This window comes from Phocoena phocoena, chromosome 14 (genome assembly GCF_963924675.1).
Source record: "Phocoena phocoena chromosome 14, mPhoPho1.1, whole genome shotgun sequence".
Lineage (NCBI taxonomy): Eukaryota > Metazoa > Chordata > Mammalia > Artiodactyla > Phocoenidae > Phocoena > Phocoena phocoena.
Window position 1 is genome coordinate 75,229,649 of NC_089232.1, and position 21,584 is coordinate 75,251,232.

The window sequence follows — 21,584 nt, forward strand, 5'->3', positions numbered from 1 at the left end:
TTAAGAAAGATTTTATTATATATCACTTTTTTTTTTATACAGCAGGTTCTTATTAGTTATCTATTTTATACATATTAGTGTATATATGTCAATCCCAATCTCGACGTTACACTTTTCATAGTATGCATTTGGAGGGAACGTGACTAGTAACAGTATTAATGTATGCAAATTTTACATTCTAGTCTATACTTTTCCCATTTGATTTAATGACAAAGGAAAAATTTCCCTCCGAATCATTTAAAAAAATTTAAATTTCTGAAGGATGTACCATGTTAAAGCCATCTTATCTCTGGGTACTTGGAACATTATTTTAAAAATCTCTTTGTTATATAAAATACTAGCCACTCTATGAAAGCTTTCTTCATTTTGATTTAATTATTTACCAGCATCTGTTGTTTTCTTAAATTGTTTTGAGTTATAGCTCTAATGGCTAAATACTAAGGAAAGAACTAAGTACTTATCAGTACTATGGAAAAGAAAATGGGTGGTATTTATATTCCACCATACTGACTTCCCTCCTGTTTTTAGAGAATCGTATTTCAGAAATGATAATATTTGTACAAGTATAGATTAAGAAATATTTTCCCCCAATTCTTTAAATGTTTAAAGATTGCAGATGAAGAGGCAAAGAAAAGAACTAAACCTTTACGTGTTAAGAAGCTCTATGTACTATCAGCTTTACTTATAGAGCAGTACCATGAGCAAATGAAAAATGCCCAGCGAGGAAAAGTTAAAGGAAAGAGCTCAGAGGTAAGGTAACATTAAGTAACATTAAGCCATCTGAAGTGTTTAAGGAAAAAAGAGCTATCAAACTTCTCTTTATGGACAGGCCATTTAATTTACTTGTTTGCATTTATTTTCTTAAATGATATGAGGAAAAGGAATGACTGATTTGGAATTACTGCTCACATTTAGACATTTCAACTTGGAAATATTGAAAATTATATTTTTTTACTAATCTGTAATCTTTGCTTAAATTCCTTACTTGGTAAATCCTTTCTAATCAGTGAGTTTTAAAAACTTTCCTAGAATATATATATTATTTTAATGTGCAGATAAGCCTTACATTAACTTAAAGTTTAATCAATTCTATTTAAAAATTTGATGTTACTATGGGGAGGAGAGTTCTTTCACAATGTACCCGTATACAAATCACCACGAAGTACACTTTAAATATCTTACAATTTGATTTGTCAATTATACCTCAATAAAACTGAAGAAAAAATTCGATCATATCAATTTAACAAAATGTGAATTATAATGGAGACATTAAGTCTGTAGTGACAGTTTTATAATGATAAAATCTGCTAACTGAGCTATTTTAATGTATTGATATACCAGTTTCAGAAATCATCTCTATTGGAAGGACCATTGTTAGGGTTGTGCTGACAGAAAAAGTGGGTCTGCTTTACTTGTAGGCCACTTCTGCTTTGGCTGGTTTGCTGGAAGAAGAAGTTCTGTCTACAACTAGTCGTTTCACAGATAATGCTTGGAGAGGGGCTGAGGCTTACCACTTCTTCATACTGGCGCAGAGGCAGCTCTACGAGGGCTATGTTGACAATGCATTGAAGACAGGTGGGCATGTTACCTAATGTATATAACATGTCTAAAAAATCATAAATTATAGATGAAGGGCTAGCTCCTTCAAGTTGCCCTTATATTAATTTCAATAACACTTTTTTTCTGTGGATTTATTTTCATATATTTGAGATTTGCTGTTTATGATCTGTTTTTCACACTCCCTTTTTGAAGTTCTTTTTATTTTTTAATACATGGAAAGAAATATATACGGTTCACAGAAAAACCAGAAGTTTGAGGTAAGCAAAAAGAACATTTATAGCATTCACTATCACTTAAACACTTAATAGCCCAGTTCATATCCTTGTGTGTGTGTGTGTGTGTGTGTATGTATATATATATATATATATATATATATATATATAAAATATATAAACTATAAATATTTACATATTTAATATCTGTAATATGTATTACATTATGTATAATAATTATATAAAATATATATTTAAATTAAAATAAGTATATTTAGAACTAATTTGTTTTTTTAAAATATTGAGAGTATAATAAACCATACTTTTGTGTACTTTTAAAAAAACATAATGATATGTTGTAAAATATTTCGATATTAGTAGATAGATTTCTATAGCATTTAACTGTGTGTTAAATGTTTTTTGTAAAATTGATACTTACATAACAATTTCAACCAAAACAGAAAAAAATACAAAAAAGGTAAAATAATCTTATAATTCAGAGACAATCATTGCTAACATTTGGGTGAACCTCCTTTTAGACATTTTTTCCAAGCCTATAAAATTGTGTACAGTTTTATTTAAAATAATATCACACAATGTATGTTGCTCCTGAGTTTGATTTTTACCCTCAACAGTATATTGCAGTTATCTTTCTACGTCGATAAATGTCGATCTATGTTGTCATTTTTAATACCTATATAATGTGCCATCGTATTTATGTACTGTAATTTATAGAAGGTTATTTACAGGTAGTATCAGGATCTTCATTTCTGGATTAACAATATCTTCAAGTTTAGATAGGTTAACTCCAAAAGAGCATAGTTATGAGAATTATGTTATAAACCAAAGCATATGAATGACTAAATCGTTACAGCGCTTTCAGATGGGCCATGACAGCATTGCCGGCACTGTCACCACCCACCCTGGGTCACATTGGTTGGGCCACTGTGAAATAGCCATCACCGGCACACATCATACCCCAATACATCATCAATCTATAGTACAACGGCATCATCTTTCAAAGAAACCTTCTTAGAGAAATTCTTTTATTTGAATGTTTCTGGAATTCTATAGTGATGACTTTTCTTTTTCTTTATTCATTATTTTTGTAAGAGCTCTTTAGAAATTATATATAGTAACCCTCTGTCATATCTGTTGATTTTCCCTGGCACTTATAAGTTACAATTACTTAACCTCTCTAAGCTTCAGTTTCTTTTTGTGAAAAGTAGGGATAATAGGATCTTCTTCATAGGGTTGTTTTGAGGATTAAGTGAGAAATTTATGAAAAGAAAATTTACTTATTATAGTGCCTGGATATTGTGAGCCCTCGAGAAGTGGTAGTCATGATGATGATATTGACAGTGGCTTTTTACATAGTCCTATCAATCAGTCTTGATGGGGTCATGCTGAGGAAGTCCTTCACTTCAAGGTTATTAAATATTGTATTTTATTTTAACTTCTTAGTTATTCCAAAACCATTTATTAAAAACTTATTCATCCCTCACGGATTTGAAATTCTACCTTTATGAAACTAAATTCACACATTTTGTTAATCTCTTCCCTAGGCTGTTATTTTCTAGACATGGACCTCTGTGTCTGTACTTTCTCTTATTTACCTTACTTTTACATTTTAATATCTGGAATATCGGTTATCCTTCATTCCTCTTCTTTTATGAAAAACATTTTGGGTATTTGCTTGCATTTGTTCGTTCAGATTAACTTTAGAATCTTTTTGAAGGTGGGAAGAGTTTCAGTGAAGTCCTAGTGGATTTTGAATTAGAATTGCATTAATTTAATGTATTAATATTGGGATCATTGATATATTTATAATATTGAGTTTTCTCATCCAGAAACATCAACTTTTAAAAACATTTTATATAGCTGTGTTTCTCTCTAAAGTTCTGTAGTTTTGTTGTATGTTCTGTACATTTCTTTTGTAGCTGATTCCTGTTTTTGTCATTGTTAGCACTGGGGAATGTACCTTTTTTTCTAATTGATTATCAGCTATACATAGGAATCATTTTTATTTTTGTATGTTTATAACTTACCTTCATTGAATTTTAACTGATTAATATGTGATATAAGTTATGCACTGTTTAAAATAGTTGTATTTTATATAATTTATGCACAGTATCTAGACTTACTATATTACAAGATCAGTTGGACTTTTAACTTGAGATTCTTTACCTACTGGGTGAAGATATCCATATGCTTTAATATGGTTGTCGTTCAGCGATAAAATGATCTGAAACAATGTGTACTCTGTAAATTATTGCCTGTGAACCTGTGAAATTAGAGGGTATGCTTTATTGTAACTCAATGAATTTCCTTTTTGTAAATTTCTTCCCCTGAACTTTGTTGTAAACACTTGACCCCAACACCAGTTTATAGGAATCTAGTTGTAAAATACATGATTATGTTGTTTTAAATTGTTTTGTGAAATTTCCAATATCATACTATAACAAGATATTTTTAAGATTGCAAGGTCTAGAGAATAAAAAGATACAATTTGGTTACCAATCTGATATTAATTGTGCAGTGCATTTTAAAGAAAGAGATTATATCTCCAGCATAGAAAAATTGAAAATAAGGTATGGTAGCTGGCAAAATAAATTGTCTGAACTGACAACTTGCAGTCTCATTTTCACTTCTTTTTTTCTCAAAGTTCTGTTGTTTCAGTAAGACAAACAAAAGCAATAATCTGTTCAAAGAAACACAAAGAGAAAACATATGATTTCATGCTTTGCTTTTTTAACAAAAAGAAACATGATATCTTGAGAATCCACAGAAATTCTAACATATTTATATGCAACAAAAGATGGGTGTTTTGACACCAATTATTTTTGGTCTGTGTATATATTTCTAAGTGGCACAGCCATGTGCATCCTTCGATGATGGTTATTTTTATAGGCCCTGAGCTGTTAGCTGGAGTTACAGAATGTGGAGATCCTGGAGCCTCCTTCCTCCTACTTGTTCTCTGGGCACGTACCATTGTTTTCTTTAAGCTTGCTAAAGTTCCTGTAGGTTAAACTGAAACAGCTTAACGTAGATTTTTTCCCATGCATGTTCAAGATATCATGATTGCTTTAAAAAATCCAAATTGTCTTCTCTTTCCTAGCTCTTCACCTGAGAGACTATGAAGACATTATCCCTGCCGTTGAGATCTACTCTCTGTTAGCACTCTGTGCATGTGCCAGTAGGGCTTTTGGCACTTGTTCAAAAGCTTTTATTAAACTTGAATCTTTAGAGACCCTCAGTTTGGAACAGAAACAGCAATATGAAAATCTTGCTCTAGAAATCTTCACCAAACATACTCCAAAAGATAACAGAAAATCTGAATTGGACAGCCTTCTTGAAGGGTAGGCTACATGTAACTAGTAGATGTCATTCTATAACACCTTACCAGAAGCTTGGATTTTTATATCTAAATAGTGTAATATAATAATTAAAGCACTAAATCTTGAAGTAATCTACCTTAACATTATACCCTATTTAATTTAGTCTTATAAGTTTATTAATACTTGATTTTCTCATTGTAAGGAAAGTTTTTTATTTGAAACTTATCTTGAAATGCTTTTCATTCTTCAGTTTTTGTAGTGTAATGAAGTTTTAAGGAATTAGAAGTTTCAAAGTATAATTGTCCCCTCTTATTTTACAGAGGAGAAGGGAAGCTGCCAACCTGTGTTGCCACAGGAAACCCGGTCACTGAATATCAATTCTGGACATGCAGTGTGTGCAAGCACTGTGTCCTGGCTCAGGAAATAAGTAACTATAACTTCTGTCCCTTATGCCATAGCGCAGTGGGATGAAGAAATGACAAACTGCATATATAATAGGAGTGTTTACATAACAATGTTGACTTTATGTAAATAAGCATCATTATTTCAGTTGTATTTTTATAAAAAATTTCTCTCTATATATAAAATACATAATATATACATATATAAAATTTTGTGTAAAAATACAGCCATGAAATAATGATGCTGATTGTCATATAAATGTATGGCAATGGACCATATTATCTGCCTGTCTTATTTATCTATCTATCTATTTATCTATCTTGTGATTGGTTATATGATACTATGGAAATATTCCAAATAAGAAAATTTTTCTCACAGTGTCACGGTTACTAGCAGGGAGGGATGGGGGAAACATGGGAATGGGGCAAAGTTGATTTTAGGGAACTGACATAACCTGTATTAGACGGAGGTTAAACAGTTGTAATACCAAAATGAGCACTGTCTCTAGCTGTGTTTAATTAAATAAGCATTGAAAGTCTTTTCTATTTTATTTTCAGAAGTGAAGAGAAGGCATTTTAAGACATAATAGTTTTTTACAATTTGAACTGTTTCTAATAGCTTAATTTTTACATAGCTTGTCCTTTTTAATCTACCCTTTTAGTTTCATCTAAGAGATGACATTTGGCATTTTACTCTTCATATTGTTGTGCCAAACACTTAGCTGTATTTATAATGATATACATTTATACAAAAACATCTAGTTTGTAGCTGTAGTTTTACTTGAAACATTGTCACCAAGCTGGATCCTTTCTTTAAACAACTCTTGGGTTGTGGGGAGTGATTCTCAATATGCATCTGTTTTGACTTACTGTCATTAATTAAAAAAAAAAAATTGTAATCAGTAATGGGTAATTTCTTACCTGTTTTATGTAGCTAATAATATTCTCCATTTCTCACGATCTTACTTCCTCTCATTTTACGGTTTCAGGCCAGACTTAAGCACTATTCCGTCAAGATTATTTGCTGAAAGTTTGGTTGATATTTAGCAGAGGCAGCAAAGAGAAATATGCAAGGTTGTTATTGCAGCTTCAATACTTAGGTTAGTTAACTCTCTCAATGTGATATGTTTCTGGTCCTTTAGATCCAAGTTAAGCCTGATGCAGATGGAGAATAGTGAGCTATGAGAAGAGGTTTAGAGCTTAAATGAGCTCGTCATAGATAGCAGGCTCCTGTGCGTAAATAAAATGAGAAGACCAGAAATCTTCGAAGTCTCTGACTGTGTTCTCGTGCCTTTTGGGAAGTTGCCTTGATATAACGGTAGCCTCCAAATACACCACCAAGCAAGCCATTCCAGAGGTCACGGACCAGAAAGGGTTACAAGCGCAAATCACATGGTTTATTGAATCAACTTGAAGTATACAGTGAAGAACAAGGAGAGAGTGATGGGATAGATTAACACTATTAGTATAGGATGCCAGTCAGGTAGAGAGAGCACAGTTCCTGATTCCTGAGTTGTAATCTGTTCTTATGCCCTGACTCTTACTCTGCCTCATCGCCTTCCCCCTGATAGTGTGGCTAGGAAGAGGACCAGAGCTGAGATTTGAGCCGGGGGACCGATCAAGTGGAGTGTGCCCGAGGCCAGTGAGGCACATTTGCTCAATAGAAAAGGCAGTTTTACCTGGTCATAGCTGTAGGTGCCAGTGAGCCTGCTGAGCAGTTGTGGGTTCAGTTGTATTTCCTGGGCGGAGGACAGACCAGAATAAGTGTCATCAGTGGGTAATTGAATTAAGACCTCCCGCATATTGAGCTCTTGATAAGTCTTATGCATACCTAGTGTGCCGTGAATATTTAGTGCCTTGGTTGCCTTTTGTATTTTTAGTGCCTTGTCAATATTAGGTATAGTCACACATATATGCTCTATTTACTTTGTCTAACATGTCTCATAAGTTTCTAACTTATCTAAGTTTAAGACAGTGAATTTCATCTATCTCATTTGTTTTTGTCTGTAACAGAATGCAGTATTCCCCCAAATCAGAAAACAACATCCTAACTAAGATATCAGCCCTAGGGAATATATCTCCTGTTGAACTTAATTACATCTTCCCACAAGACTTTCTCTTTTCAGGAATGAAACTATTCTCTGCTTCATCAATGAGAGAGAGGTTTTCAGGGATGTAGGTTTAGGAATTCCTGCAGGACTGCCTGTTCAGAGTTGTGATTCTTGGTCCATGGTCTGATGCCTGAATATCTCTTCTTTCCTTTCTCATCCCAGAAATCAGCTGAGAACTCAAAGTTAGATTGCCATTCTCTAGCCCTTACTGTTGCTTGTTGATTACACTCCCATTTGCTTCAATTCCCAGATCAGCTGTTGACTCCTCAGACTTTTCCTAACGTATCTTATGGGAACTCTCTTCTGGAGCCTTCTCATTTGCCACTAATTCCTTGCTACCTAAGCGCTAGAATTTTTCCTCCAACTAATTATTTCAGATAGATCCCGAGTTGTTGTCACTACTTCTTGTTCAGTTTAATCAAGAAACCAAAATCTCTAAAAACAACCTCTCATACCTTGTAGACCTAGATTATCACATATGTATATGTGTGTATGTATGTATATATACTTATACACATACATATACCCACATGCATATACACATATATATATGTGTGTGTATATATATATATATATATATATATGTACACACACAGACATATCTTTCCAACTACTGTAAAAGCTTATGACTATTTGGGATTTATATCTGTGAATGTTTTAGGGATCTGCCGTAATGTCTTGGGGACAGACCTTTGTCCTGCTTGAAAATTGGTTTTATTCAACATGAAGGAAATTTCAGGATAACACCACCAACAGATTCTCCCCTGATTAAAGGGGCAGTGAGAAGCAAAATTGTCTATATACAACAAACACTTGGAGAGAATTTGGATAGACGGAATGAGGCAGTATATTGAAGACATTATAATAAAGGTGGTTCTCTTCTTGTAATAAACATGAGCTGACTCCCTTTAAGTAATGCTTTTCTTTATCGTAAAATTGGGCCTGAATTATGTTAAGGTTCAAAGTAGCACGGTAGGCCAAACTATTGAGATGATCGAGCTGATTGATAAAGCCATACAAATAAACAGCGTGCGAACAAGCAGCATAGCATTGTTGACCTGCTGTCGTGCACAAGTGCGGATTTTATTTTATATATGTATTATATATATATTACATACGTGTTTTTGCTAACATACACTTGAAATTATCTTTTTGTATTCTAAGAGCTGAGATCTTAGGTTTTATGTGGTATTAGTGAAAAAACATAAAAATAATAAATGTTGAGGTAAAAATTGTATTTATCCTGTTTTCTTTATCTATAACTCATGCTAACATGGTATTTGTCTTGTTTTGATGTAAATATTTTGGTGGGGGTTGGGTCGAAGGGCATTGGGCTCCAGAGTGGATAAGGGGAGATAGGGACAGGAGGTACAGTAGTTGTACAATATCACTTTTGCTACCTACAGGAAAACAACAACAATTTATTAAAGATACTAGGCAAATGTCTGATGACTGGAGGCTGCAGTGAATTACTCCTTAGAGATCATACAGAGTTCACATTTAGAAATGGGGAAACATTGTTCCCAGATTTTTAATGGAAAATCAAGAATACCTAATTTGATGATGTTATAGCTCCAAAATATTGCTACGGAGTTTCTAAAATGAAAAATAGCAATATTACGTTGCCCCCTACTGCCTATTCTTATCATTTTCTCAGTTCGTTTTTTAAAAGACATTAACACTGTTTTTTTTAAAAAAAAAATTATTTATTTATTTATTGGCTGCATTGGGCCTTCGTTGCTGCACGCGGGCTTTCTCTAGTTGCAGCGAGTGGGGGCTACTCTTCGTTGCGGTGCACGGGCTTCTCATTGCGGTGGCTTCTCGTTGTGGAGCACGGGCTCTAGGCGTGCGGGCTTCAGTAGTTGTGGCACGTGGGCTCAGTAGTTGTGGCTCACAGGCTCTAGAGCGCAGGCTCAGTAGTTGTGGCGCATGGGCTTAGTTGCTCCGCAGCATGTGGGATCTTCGTGGACCAGGGCTGGAACCCGTGTCCCCTGCATTGGCAGGTGAATTCTTAACCACTGTGCCACCAGGGAAGTCCCACTTACTGGTTTTTGAGTGTAAAACTAACATATGTTCATGTGAGAAAATTTCAAAAGTACATAAAGAGTATAGATGAGAAAGTAAAAATAGTCTTAATAACCTTTTTAAAAATAAAAGGCATTAATTTATATTTCAGTTGAATTTAGGAGAAGAAAAAAATGAGGTGAAATGGGAATTCCCTTGTGATCCAGTGGTTAGGACTCCACGCTTTCACTGTCAAGGGTGCAGGCTCGATCCCTGGTAGGGGAACTAAAATCCCGCAAGCGCCGCTGTGTGGCCAGAAAAAAAAAAAAGAGGTGAAACTGAAGAAATTGCTGTTCTGTAAGTTTTCTTCATAATAAGAGCTCTTTGTTTTTAAGAGATTTCTCAAAAATTAAAAGAAAAAGTAGACATTAGAGTTTCTATTTTATTTACTCATTTCTTATTTGGCACAGTTTAAATTTCCAGTTAGTAAAATATAGAGGAATTTAGAGAAAAATGAGAAACCTCTACATACCCACTATAATAGCTAGAATTGAAACTGACAAATGTTGGTGAAGATATGGAGTAATTGAAACCCTCATACATTGCTGGGGGAAATGCAGAGTAGTACACCCACTCTGGAAAAGTTGAGTTTTAGAAGTTCTCTATATATATGTATAGTGTATGTGTGTGTATACACATATTTTTAAATTTTATTTATTTATTATTTATTTTTACTATCCCAGTCAGTGACAGGGAAACCTTACTGAGGCCCCTAGCCATGGGGCTCAGGCAGGGGGCTGCCCTGCAGAGGAAGTAGGAACTCGTGGAGGAGTCTTATTTGACTTTCTTCTCAGGGCACAGGCTGTTGTTGTGGCCACACTTCTTGAGGCAGATGACAGTGTGGGGTTAAAGGCAAGCATGACGCTTTCAGCAGATCATCTTATAGTTGTATTGCTGGCTGAGCTGGCTGAGGGAAGTCTTGATGATGCCACCCTGCAGGCAAAGCACCGAGTGCAGGTGGACTGTGTGGAAGCCGGGCAAGAGAGTCGGAGAGGGACAGCAACTGAGCCTGGGCCCAGCAGCTCAGTCACGGGGCAGGGCCCTCCAGTGTCCTGTAGACCAGAGCTTCCCAAGTGTGATGGAGACGCCATGTCAGATCCCTTCGTCCTGTGAGTAGATGGACACACCAGCCCAAACCTGCTCCACAGAACCTCCATCTTTGCATTTCACACCCATATCAGATACATGATTTGCAGATATTTTCTCTTACTCTCTGGGTTATTCACTTTGTTGATAGTCTTTTAATGCACAAAAGTTTTTACTTTTCATGAAGTCCAGTTTATTTTTTCTTTTGTTGCCTGTCTCTTTGGTGTCATAGCCAAATCCAATCATTGCCAAATCCAATGTCATGAAGCTTTTGCTTTATGTTTTCTTCTAAGAATTTTTAATCTTTAGCTCTTACGTTTAGGTCTTTAGTCCATTTTGAGTGAATTTTCTAATATGCTATTTAGGTCCCACTTCGTTCTTCTGCATGTGGATATATCCAGTTTTCCCACCACCATTTATGGAAAAGACTGTCTTTATGCCAATACCACACTGTTTTGATTACTGTGCTTTAGTAAGTTTTGAAATCAGGATGTGTAAGTCCTCCAGCTTTGTTATTTTTCAAGATAGTTTTGGCTATTTGGAATCCCTTGAAATTTCTTATGATTTCTAGGATGGAGTTTTATATTTCTGTAAGAACATCATTGGGATTTTGATAGGGATTCCATTGAATCTGTAGATTGCTTTAGTACGAACATGGTTTGTCTATGGCTTTGTTTCATCAATGTTTTGTAGTTTTCATCTAACCAAGTCTTTCATCTCCTTGGTTAATTCCTAAGTATTTTATTCTTTTTAATGCTATGTTAAATGGAATTGTTCTCTCAGGACTGTTCATTTTACGTAATTCTTACTTGGATTAAACATATTGTGCTTAATACATTACTACATGGGTTTCCCTTTGGCATAAAGGGCCTGGCAATGCAAACTGACGTCCTCGACCCCAGACTATTAACACAAAATACTATTCAATTAATCCTTACACTATTCTAGAAGTTCAAAAAGGTTGATAAGTTTGCAGTCTAGAGCCTTGGAGTTAATAAATGGTAGTGTTTGAAACTGGACTCAGGTCCATGTGACAACTAAGCTCATGGGATTTCGACATAAAATGTCTCAGTGTAACCACAGCCTACTTAGAACAACCTCTAGCAGGTGGACGCAGGAACCGGAAAAGTGCTACAACAAATCCGTGGGTCCTTTAGCCATTCATAAAACAAACCTACATCTTTTCCGCTTCCGGCACCGCCCCCCTGCCCCCACCATTCACTGTAACAAAGGGCAAACTCCTTGCGACACGTAACCACGGACTTGGAAACCAGTTTGGGAGTCGATCTACTGCTTTTCTGGAGACAGGCAGGCGAGACCAGCAGTAACAAGAGAACTGCACCTCACAGGGGTCTGTCTGCCCAAGCTTTCCTGAAGCACCTGCGCTCGCCACCAGCAGCGTCATTAATCCCGCGAGACGACGGGTCCGCGGAAGGCACAAAATTCCCCCTTTTCTAGAGCCCAGGTTTTTGCCGTCAAGTTAAATTCCGGGGTGCGGAAGTAGCTTTGTCGTGCCGCCTGTAATCGCTCAGAAATCAACCCCAGTTCTACACGGAAAGCCAGGCCTCCGACCGCTATGGAAGGGCAGCAAGGGCAAGAAAAGCTCACGACCCTAGCGCTTGCCCAAGCTCATTTCCAGAAGGGCGAGTACGCGGAGGCCGAAGCGCTGTACTCCGCTTACGTTCGCCAGTACGCCTGTGCGGCCTCCGAGGGAGAGGCGTCCGGGAGGTAAGTATCGCGAGAAGTGGACACAGCGGGACCTCTGCAAGGTGGGCGGCAGGGTCCGTCTAGTCTGGTTTTCGGCTACCCGAGCTCACCGGCGCAGCGGGCAGACGTTTGTCTTTCCAGAAAGGCAGTGAGGGAGCATCCTAGAGCGCAGCCCTCTGCGCGTTCCTCTGGGACACCCATGAAGGTGTCTGGACACCGGGGCGCCGGCTGCCTTTCACCTCGAGTGTCCGTCCCCATTCTATGTTACTCTGATCCAGAGTCTTAGAGCGAGACCTGGTGAGGGCGAGGTGCCGTGGGGGCCACGCTAGCACACAGTACCGCAGCTCCGCGACATCACAGCAGGTGTTTTGTTTTTCACTGTGAAAAATTTAAATATATGGAAATGGTGTAATGAACCTCCAGGTAACCATCACAGGGCTTAAGCATTATCAGTTCATCCAGGGCATATTATTCATCCATTGATGTTTCAGAGTGCATTTCTAGATATTAAGGATTTAAAAAGGTGTAACCACAGTATCATTAGCACATAATTGCTAATGTCAAGTTTTGGAATTTTCCTGGTTGATCAATAAAGGTTGTTTCGTTTTGTTTGTTTGTTTGGTTGGTTTTTAGCAGTTGGTTAAAGTCGGGTTGCACGTCAAGTCTTTTAGCCTTTAAGGCTCCCCTTCATTTTTTTGCCTTGCAGTTCATTTGGTGAGGAAACCGGGTCATGTGTCCTGAGAGTTTCCCGTATTTTGGATTTGCTGAATTCATCCCCCTGATGTAATTTAATATGGTCCTCTGTCTCCTACATTTCTTGTGAGTTGGTAGTTAAATCTTGAGGTTTGTTTTGATCCAATTCAGATCCAGAATTATGGTGAGAACACTATTGTAGGTGGTGTTGTGTCCTGTCAGAGAACATGTAATGTCTTTTTTTTTGTGATGTTAGCAGTCTTGATACCGACTAGGGTTCTTGGCCTTCCCCAATCAATAGAAACTGATGAGACTAGACAAGAAATTCAGGCAAGGCTTTCTTGGGGCCCCTGCTGCAGCCGGAGGGAGCAAACACAAGTAACAGATTCCCTTGCTCCCCGAGGAGGGGCGAGCTGGTTCCTTATAAGGGGTGAGGGGAGGGGGTGTGTCCGGGGTCCGGCTGGCCGGAGGGGTGGCTTAGGCGGTCTGCCCACCCCTTTGGGGGCGTTGAGTGCAGGGGGCATGCGCGGTGCCCTGCTTTTGCTCCCGACACCTTGTTTTTGCTCCCGGCTCTTCAGAAATGGCAGTTGGCGTTTGTTTTTGTTTTTGGTCTTGTACCTTGTCCATAATTTGCACCAACTTTTTAGTCCCGTATAGTTTCTTTGTATTTTGTTGCTCAAGGAGATGTTTGTCCAGGTGCAAGCACTGCAGCAAAGGGTCCCGGGTCCCAGCTTGTCTCAACCTCACCTGCTAATACCTACTCTCTCAAAGCATCTTGGATTTATTCTTGAGTGTGTAGCATGTGCTGTACTCCAGGTTTTGCCTTTGTTGTTCTTGTTGATCGTGTTGAGTGGTCCAGGATGAGAAAAGAAAGGGCAGCTGAATGAGCAGGCTTTTTGACAGTTTTGAGCTGTCTGCACGATCACCCTCCTCTCCCCTCAAGGATTTGATTTTTCTTGACAGGATGCCCGCTAGTCTTATTTGTATGAGGCTTATGATTCTTCTCCTGTTTGTTAAACTCCCACGGAATTAAATCAGAAACATTTAGTGGCTTTCTTATTTCAGTCATACACCAGACTAATAGTTAATAGAAGTTTTGGGACAAGCAATAAGATGGTACCCACCCCTCCCAAAGTTAGTAATCATAGAAAATGTAGTTTTCTATTCTTGTTTCAAGCTCTAAGCATAGACTTATCTAGTAGGTTAAATTTTTTTTATTTTTTATTGAAGTATAGTTGCTGTACAATATATGTTACAGGTATACAGTATAGTGATTCACAATTTTTAAAGGTTATACTCCATGTATAGCTATTATAAAATATTGGTTATATACCCCGTGTTGTACAATATATCCTTGTAGCTTTTTTTTTTTTTTTTCGGTACGCGGGCCTCTCACTGTTGTGGCCTCTCCCGTTGCGGAGCCCAGGCTCCGGACGCCCAGGCTCAGAGGCCATGGCTCACGGGCCCAGCTGCTCCGCGGCATGTGGGATCCTACCAGACGGGGGCACAAACCCGTGTCCCCTGCATCATCGGCAGGCGGACTCTCAACCACTGCGCCACCAGGGAAGCCCCCTTGTAGCTTATTTTATACCGAATATTTTGTACCTCTTAATACCCCACCCCTGTATTGCCCCTTCCCCCTTCCCCACTGGTAACCACTAGTTTGTTCTCTATATCTATGAATCTGCTTCTTGTTTGTTATATGCACTAGTTTGTTATATTTTTTAGACTTATCTAGTAGGTTTCAAAAAGGATTCGTCAGCAACAGGCATCGATGCCTCTAGTCTTGTTACTCCTCCTCCTTTTTTCATCTCAGCCTGAGAGCACAAATCTGTTATGTGGCAAATGTAATTTCTGCCCCTTACCAGCATTGGAAAGAAAATCTGTGGAGGTTTAGCAGAAGGTTGCTCAGCACACCTGCATGGACCTTCTAATTTCCTTATAGTTCTGAAATTCTTCTAGGAACTCATGGTTAAACTGAATTCTGTCATTTCAACTTTCTTCCTTAAATATATCTTTTAGGGTTCGTTTATTTTTAAAACAATGGGTCAGTGAATCATTTTGAAACAGTATTCACAGTCTTTGTATGCCTGCCACTCTGAATGGTTTATAACGTTTTCTTTTAACATCCAAAAGTGCAGCCTTAGCCATAAACCTAATTTCCAAATATATTTTTTTCTTTGCTAAAGTTAGTAAGTGCAAAGAAAAAAAAATCTTTTGGATTAGGTGACTTGGTTATATTCCATCCAAGTAAACACTATCATTACAAAATTCTCAGTATTAAAAAAATTCGGCTTTAGCTGTTAGCCCATGTCTTTAAAATATGAAACGATTTCCATATGGAGAGTAGGCTTTTAGAATTTGTTGTAATGAGATCTGATTCTAAATCAAACATTTGATGATCCTCTGATAATAAGACACTTATAACAAAGTTTTGAAGCTTAGAAATTTAATGACTAAAGCCTTACCGAGTCCTGAGGCTGCATTTTTCTTCATACTCTTTACTGGGCAGCAGTTCAGCTATATCATAACAGAGAGAGATAAACGGAGTGTCCCTTCTTGTTCACTAGGATTTAACGGTGGTGCTAGCGGCATCTAGAAGTGTCCATGTACCCAGTCTCTCTCAGTCCTAGCTCACAGAAACAGACATTTTCTAAAGTTGCAGTGATTCCTTTCCATTGTTAGGAAACTTAAACTTGAAGGAGACCCCTAGGCTGTGAGTACCGCTCCTAACAGCAGTAATTACAGCCCCTGTCTGAGATCTCAAGGATCAAGAGGTTAAGAGAAGTAACTTTTAATAACACTGACTGCAGTCACAAATATTTTCTGAGAACTAGGCTTTGAACTGTGGAGTATAACGAAGAATGACAGCTGAGTTTAGCCTGCATCTTCCCTGTTTGGTTCAAATTTGAGAATCCTCTTTGAAAAAAAAGAAAGGAAAACAGAATCATCTCTGACATGGAGCAGAGCCCACTGATATTCTCTGTGTAGAAGATTTGTCCAGCAGAGGCTGGTGTGTGTGTGTGTGTGTGTGTGTGTGTGTGTGTGTGTGTGTGTCCTGTTGAGCTGGTGGCTGGTCAGAGCTGCCTGGGTGTCTGTCTAACCACTCACAGGAGGCTGCTCACTCAAAGCTCCTTGGACCACCTCTGGAGCCCTCAGATGCGGTGCCGTTTCTGCACACAGGACCCCCAGTGTGGACCAGAGCCATGATGTCCCACTAGCAGGAAGCCAGTCTGGCCTTGGGAAGGATACCTGCTGAGGCTGGAGGGAGGGCGATTCTATCCCCAGAGAGCACTCCCTAGGGATCAGCATGTTGATTTTTCACTTAGAGTTAACCTCTGTTTCTTTACTGGTGGAAAATGAGTTAAAATCTCAGTGTTTTGAGATCATTTAAAAATTTGAGGATAAAACTGATTCACTTTATGACATGTCCGTAGCACACTTGAACTTTGGGCTGGCTTTCCCTCCTTGCTTCATTCAGTTCTGAGCTGTCTTCTTTGCCTCACTGGCATGTGCTTTAGAAAATAAACATTTTCATATTATATTCAACAAAACAAGTTGACAATGAACAGGGGCTTTGAACACACAGTAAAATGAATGTGCTTTTCAGATTGACATTGCAGTGCTATATAACCTTGCAAATGTAGAAACCAGGATTAAACAAAAATTGACTCCACTGCTTTATTTCCTTGCACTTTGTTTCTTCCGCTTGGTTTTTCAGTGTAGATACTGCATGTTATAGGCTATGAGTTTGACAACACCCAAAAGAGAATGAAAGGGGAAGCAAGAGGAATTTGGCAACGCTGTGTTTTTAATGTGAACTTTTTGTTTAAAGCAAATGCAGCCCTGAGGATTTGGCTACTGCATATAACAACAGGGGGCAAATCAAGTACTTCAGGGTGGATTTTCATGAAGCCATGGATGACTACACATCTGCCATAGAAGTCCAACCCAATTTTGAAGTTCCATATTACAACAGAGGGTTGATATTATATAGGCTGGGTAAGAATCTTTTTCCCCCCTTTTGTCTTTGACTGTATTCTGTGAATTCAGAACTCTCAAATGTTGTAAAACTAATGTAGCAATCATCCAGTGTGAAAGTGGTGTGAAATTTAGGTTTAGAGCCTGGAGCGAAGGAAGCCTACCTGAATTTATTTTAGGCTTTCAGTAGGTGTTACAGACCACAGCGGGGCACTGGGGTGGGAATTGGACCTGGGCACCGGAGTGAGAGTGATCCCATTACTTTGTGCCTCTGCATCCCCAGCTGCGAAATGAGGGTAATGCTTCTGATCCCCTGGGAAACTTTTCTGAGTTAAAATCTTTGAAGGCATACAAGACAATATAAAGTGAAGGGGCTTTAGATTCTTGGACTAAAGGGACTGTTAGGATCGTTTTTCATTAAAGTGTTAAAAAGAATATTAATTTCCTGTTTCTTAATTTTACTGTAATTATATAAAATAGGTGATACGATTTTGTTGAAATTTTGTGATGATTTAGGCTATGTACCTGTTAAATGCCAGTACGTAAACCCATAACTAATTTTAAGTGTATTGATCTGTAAGGGTACACAAAGTTACTGTGATTCAAACATCCCTACATCATTATCAAGAGGAAAATATTCCTTTAGTAGGAGTGGTTGAAAGCTTGTAAATATAAGAGCAAAAGTATATGTATCCAAACTTTGCTATGAATAATATATAGAAATACTCAGTGTTTTTTCTTTTCCATTTTTTTGGGTTCCGGTACAGGATACTTTGATGATGCTTTGGAAGATTTCAAGAAAGTATTAGACTTAAATCCTGGATTTCAAGATGCTATTTTGAGCTTAAAACAGACTATTCTAGACAAAAAAGAAAAGCAAAAAAGAAATTATTGAAAATTTTAACTTAGTTGGAATACTAACTCATGATCCACCTGGCATCTCATTGTCTTTAATTTAAAGCTGGTGTTAAGCTATTTTGATTTATATTTAAGATAAAGAGATTCATGCATCATCACTGAAAGTTAAATGATGTACTTAAGGTAGTTAATTTCAGATTGAGTAACTATGTTGAGTGGGTATGCTTTTATGAAGTGTAAATAAGTACAAAGAATGTATAATTGTATATTATTACAGTAAAATATTTAAAGAAATGTGTGGTATTTTCTTCAGTAAAACTATTTATTTTGCTATTTTTTATTCCCAACTTTTTATTAAAAAAATCTTACCTCTGCAGAAAATTGGAAGTATAGTACCATAAACACATAAACTTTTCACTGAGGTTCACCAGTTGTTAACATTGTGTCGCATTTGCTTTTCCTCTTTACTTAAATATATAACTTTTTGCTGAGCCACTTGAAAATAAGTTGCACAGATATCATAATACTTTACTCCTAAGTATTTCAGCCTGCATTTTCTAAGAATAGAGACAGCCTTCTTTATAGCCACAATACCGTTATAATACCTAATAAAACTAATAATTCTATAATATCATCCATACCCAGCCCATATTCGAATTCCCCAATTGTTTCCAAAATGTCTCGTGTAGATTTTTATTTCTGGATCTGGAGTCAATCAAGTTACACTGCATTTTGTTGTTAAGTCTCTTTGTGTTCTTTTAATCTACAATAGTCCCCTGGCCATTTTCTCCCCATGGTATTCACTTTGAGAGCAAAGCTATTTTATGTAGCTAGGCTAGAGAGACATAACATTTGGGCTTAAAAATAAACACATGTCTTGCATGAGAGCAATTTGAAAGAATTCAACTTACACTTGATTTTCTCTAGTAATCATTGATAAGGCAGTTAAGATTTAAATATCGAGCATCGTTTGTCTCTGGATAATGACACTAATACTCCCATCATCAACATTTACTGAATACTCGCTATAAGCCAAGAACTGTTCACACTCTATATAATAAATTGTGAGTGGAATGGGGGTGATGAGAGAGGTGAGAAACTGACAGAAAGCACTTAGTAAATAGAAGGCTTTTAAAAAATCTATTTTATTTGGGTGCTGCAACGCTCGATTAGGCTATGATGAAGCTTTCGAGAGCTGGGAAGGATCTGAAGGGAAAACGAGCCAGAGACACCATGTCTCACCTACATTTGTGTGTGTGTATGTTTATTGTTGAGGTTTGGCTTTCAAAGATTCAGAGCCTGTATCTGGGGATCTCCCAAACTAGTTTATTATTGCTGTGGCAAAAACTGTTCTGGGGTGGAAATTGCCCTAATCAGGAGAAAAGAGTATGTTTGCCCAGTGTCTCCAGAGGAGGGCTCAGCATAACTACTGTGACCTTCTCAGATGCAATCACCATCATCACCCTTAAAAGGGTGTTTTGTTCTGTTTTGTTTTGTTTGAGTTTAAGTGATCTCATAAAGCAGAGGACGTAATTGCCTCGTTTGTAGTTCATAAATAATATCTGGCAAAATACATGAAGAATTTGGGCTGCAGGTGAATGAATATTAAAAGGAAATGAAGTTTGAAAGGAAACTAAAATCTCTATTTCTGGAATGATTCACATTTTCCAGTATGACTTATCTTATGTTGGAAATGTCTTTGAAAGAATTTATAAGGTTGCATTAAAATGTAGAAAAATTCCTCTTAAGATAACTTGTTTTAAAAACTTATTTTACAACTTACTAAAAAAATAAAATAAAAAGCAAAGTCCGTAGACCTTGGGAAGGTTTAAAGCCAGTCTATCCTGAAAATCAAATACTTAAAAAATGCTTCGATAACTTTATTTTCTCTTGGCTTATGTTCTCTTTTCTTTACTCTTGACTGGGATCAGATGTAATATGAAAAAAAGCTTATTAAAAATTTAATTTGGTTTTGTAGGGTTTTATTATTCAACGTTTCTTCATCCTTTATCAGAAAAAAGTCACTCAAGTTCAGAATCAGCAGTTGCTGATTTGGAACCCAGACACTTACTTACTTTTCTCAAGTTACCGGAAATAACTAAAGAATAATATATTTTCCTCATGTATTTTCTTCAAAACTTCCGACATTACACATTCAGATTCTAAATTTCTGATTGACTAATACCTTTGCTATCTGCCTTTTTTTAAAGATGTTTTTGATGTGGACCATTTTTAAAGTCTTTATTGAATTTGTTACAGTATCGCTTCTGTTTTATGTTTTGGTTTTTTGGCGGCGAGGCATGTGAGATCTGAGCTCCCCGACCAGGGATCAAACCCGCAGCCCCTGCATTGGAAGGCGAAGTCTTAACCACTGGACCACCAGGGAAGTCCTGCTATGTACCTTTTAAAAAAGACGTTATTTTATGTTTGCTGTTGTTTATATTTCCCACATTTCAGTATTTGTTGAGCTCTTTTTCTACTAGAAAAGTGCCCAAACTATATTGTTTTCCAGTTTTTTTCTCTCTACAAACAAGGCAGAAAATTGGCGTTTGTTTTAAGGTTTGTCCTTTACAAAGTAAGGTAAGAGAGAATAAATGGATATAAATTACTTTTGAGCTTAGAAAATAACTTTTAACTCTTAAGCACAGAGCTTTTTTTTTTTTTTTTTTTGTCTGAAATCTGGAACTGAATGAAGCATGTGGACTTCCTTTATGATAACAAACCACAGCCCAGCTGCTGGATGAGCAAATGAAATTTCCAAGTCAGCTTTTAATCATTATCTGTTTGCCCTTTTCTAGATTTTTTTCTGGTTTTTCTGCCTTTCACTGGCCTCTCTACCCCTTCCTCCCACAACGCTATACAGTCTTAGCCTTCCGCCGTTTCGCAGGTCTTCGTCTTCCTCAATGGGCAGAATATGTTTCCGCCCTGCCACTCAGCACAGATCAATCCAGCATACAGCAACACATCTCAATATCTCCATCTCTGCCAAGTCTAATCCCCCTTAAACATCTAACTCTAAGCTTCAAATAATTAAACCCCTATCTTGCCTAACAACTTTAATTTATCCTTGAAAATGCTTCTGCTAAGTGAAAAGCCATCAAATGAAAACATTTTACATTCATTTTAATTGGAAAAATTACAAATTCCATCTTAGCCCAAGATACCCAAATACTTTCTGCAGATAGAAAAATATATCACGAAATAATGCCGTTTGCAGCAACATGGATGGACCTAGAGATTGTTGCACTGAGTGAAGTAAGTCAGACAGAGAAAGACAAATATATGAAAATCGCTTATATGTGGAATCTAAAAAAAGGGTACGAATGAACTTATTTACAAAACGGAAATAGAGTTACAGATGTAAAAACAAACTTATGATTACCAGGGTGTAAGGGGAGGGAGGGATAAATTAGGAGATTGGGATTGACATATACACACTACTACATATAAAATAGGTAACTAATAAGGACCTACTGTATAGCACAGGGAACTCTACTCTATAATGGCCTATATGGGAAAGGAATCTAAAAAATAGTGGATATAAGTATACGTATAAATGATTCACTTTGCTGT

General features: G+C 37.2%; 2 protein-coding genes across 3 annotated transcripts in view; both read left to right on the forward strand.

The window, feature by feature from the left end:
• WDR35 (WD repeat domain 35) overlaps positions 1-5,581 on the forward strand; it is a 60,395-nt gene extending 54,814 nt beyond the window's left edge. For both annotated transcript variants that reach the window (XM_065890986.1, XM_065890987.1), the window contains 4 exons: positions 610-750; positions 1,419-1,575; positions 4,891-5,131; positions 5,431-5,581. In XM_065890986.1, coding sequence (XP_065747058.1) covers positions 610-750; positions 1,419-1,575; positions 4,891-5,131; positions 5,431-5,581 — 690 coding nt within the window. The remainder of the gene's footprint in view (positions 1-609; positions 751-1,418; positions 1,576-4,890; positions 5,132-5,430) is intronic.
• A 6,650-nt stretch (positions 5,582-12,231) lies between these two features.
• TTC32 (tetratricopeptide repeat domain 32) lies at positions 12,232-18,645 on the forward strand. The gene is made up of 3 exons (XM_065891659.1): positions 12,232-12,500; positions 17,008-17,174; positions 17,921-18,645. Exons 1-3 carry the CDS (start codon positions 12,349-12,351, stop codon positions 18,046-18,048), a joined length of 447 nt encoding a protein of 148 aa, XP_065747731.1. The 5' UTR covers positions 12,232-12,348; the 3' UTR covers positions 18,049-18,645.
• The last annotated feature ends 2,939 nt before the right edge of the window (positions 18,646-21,584 follow it).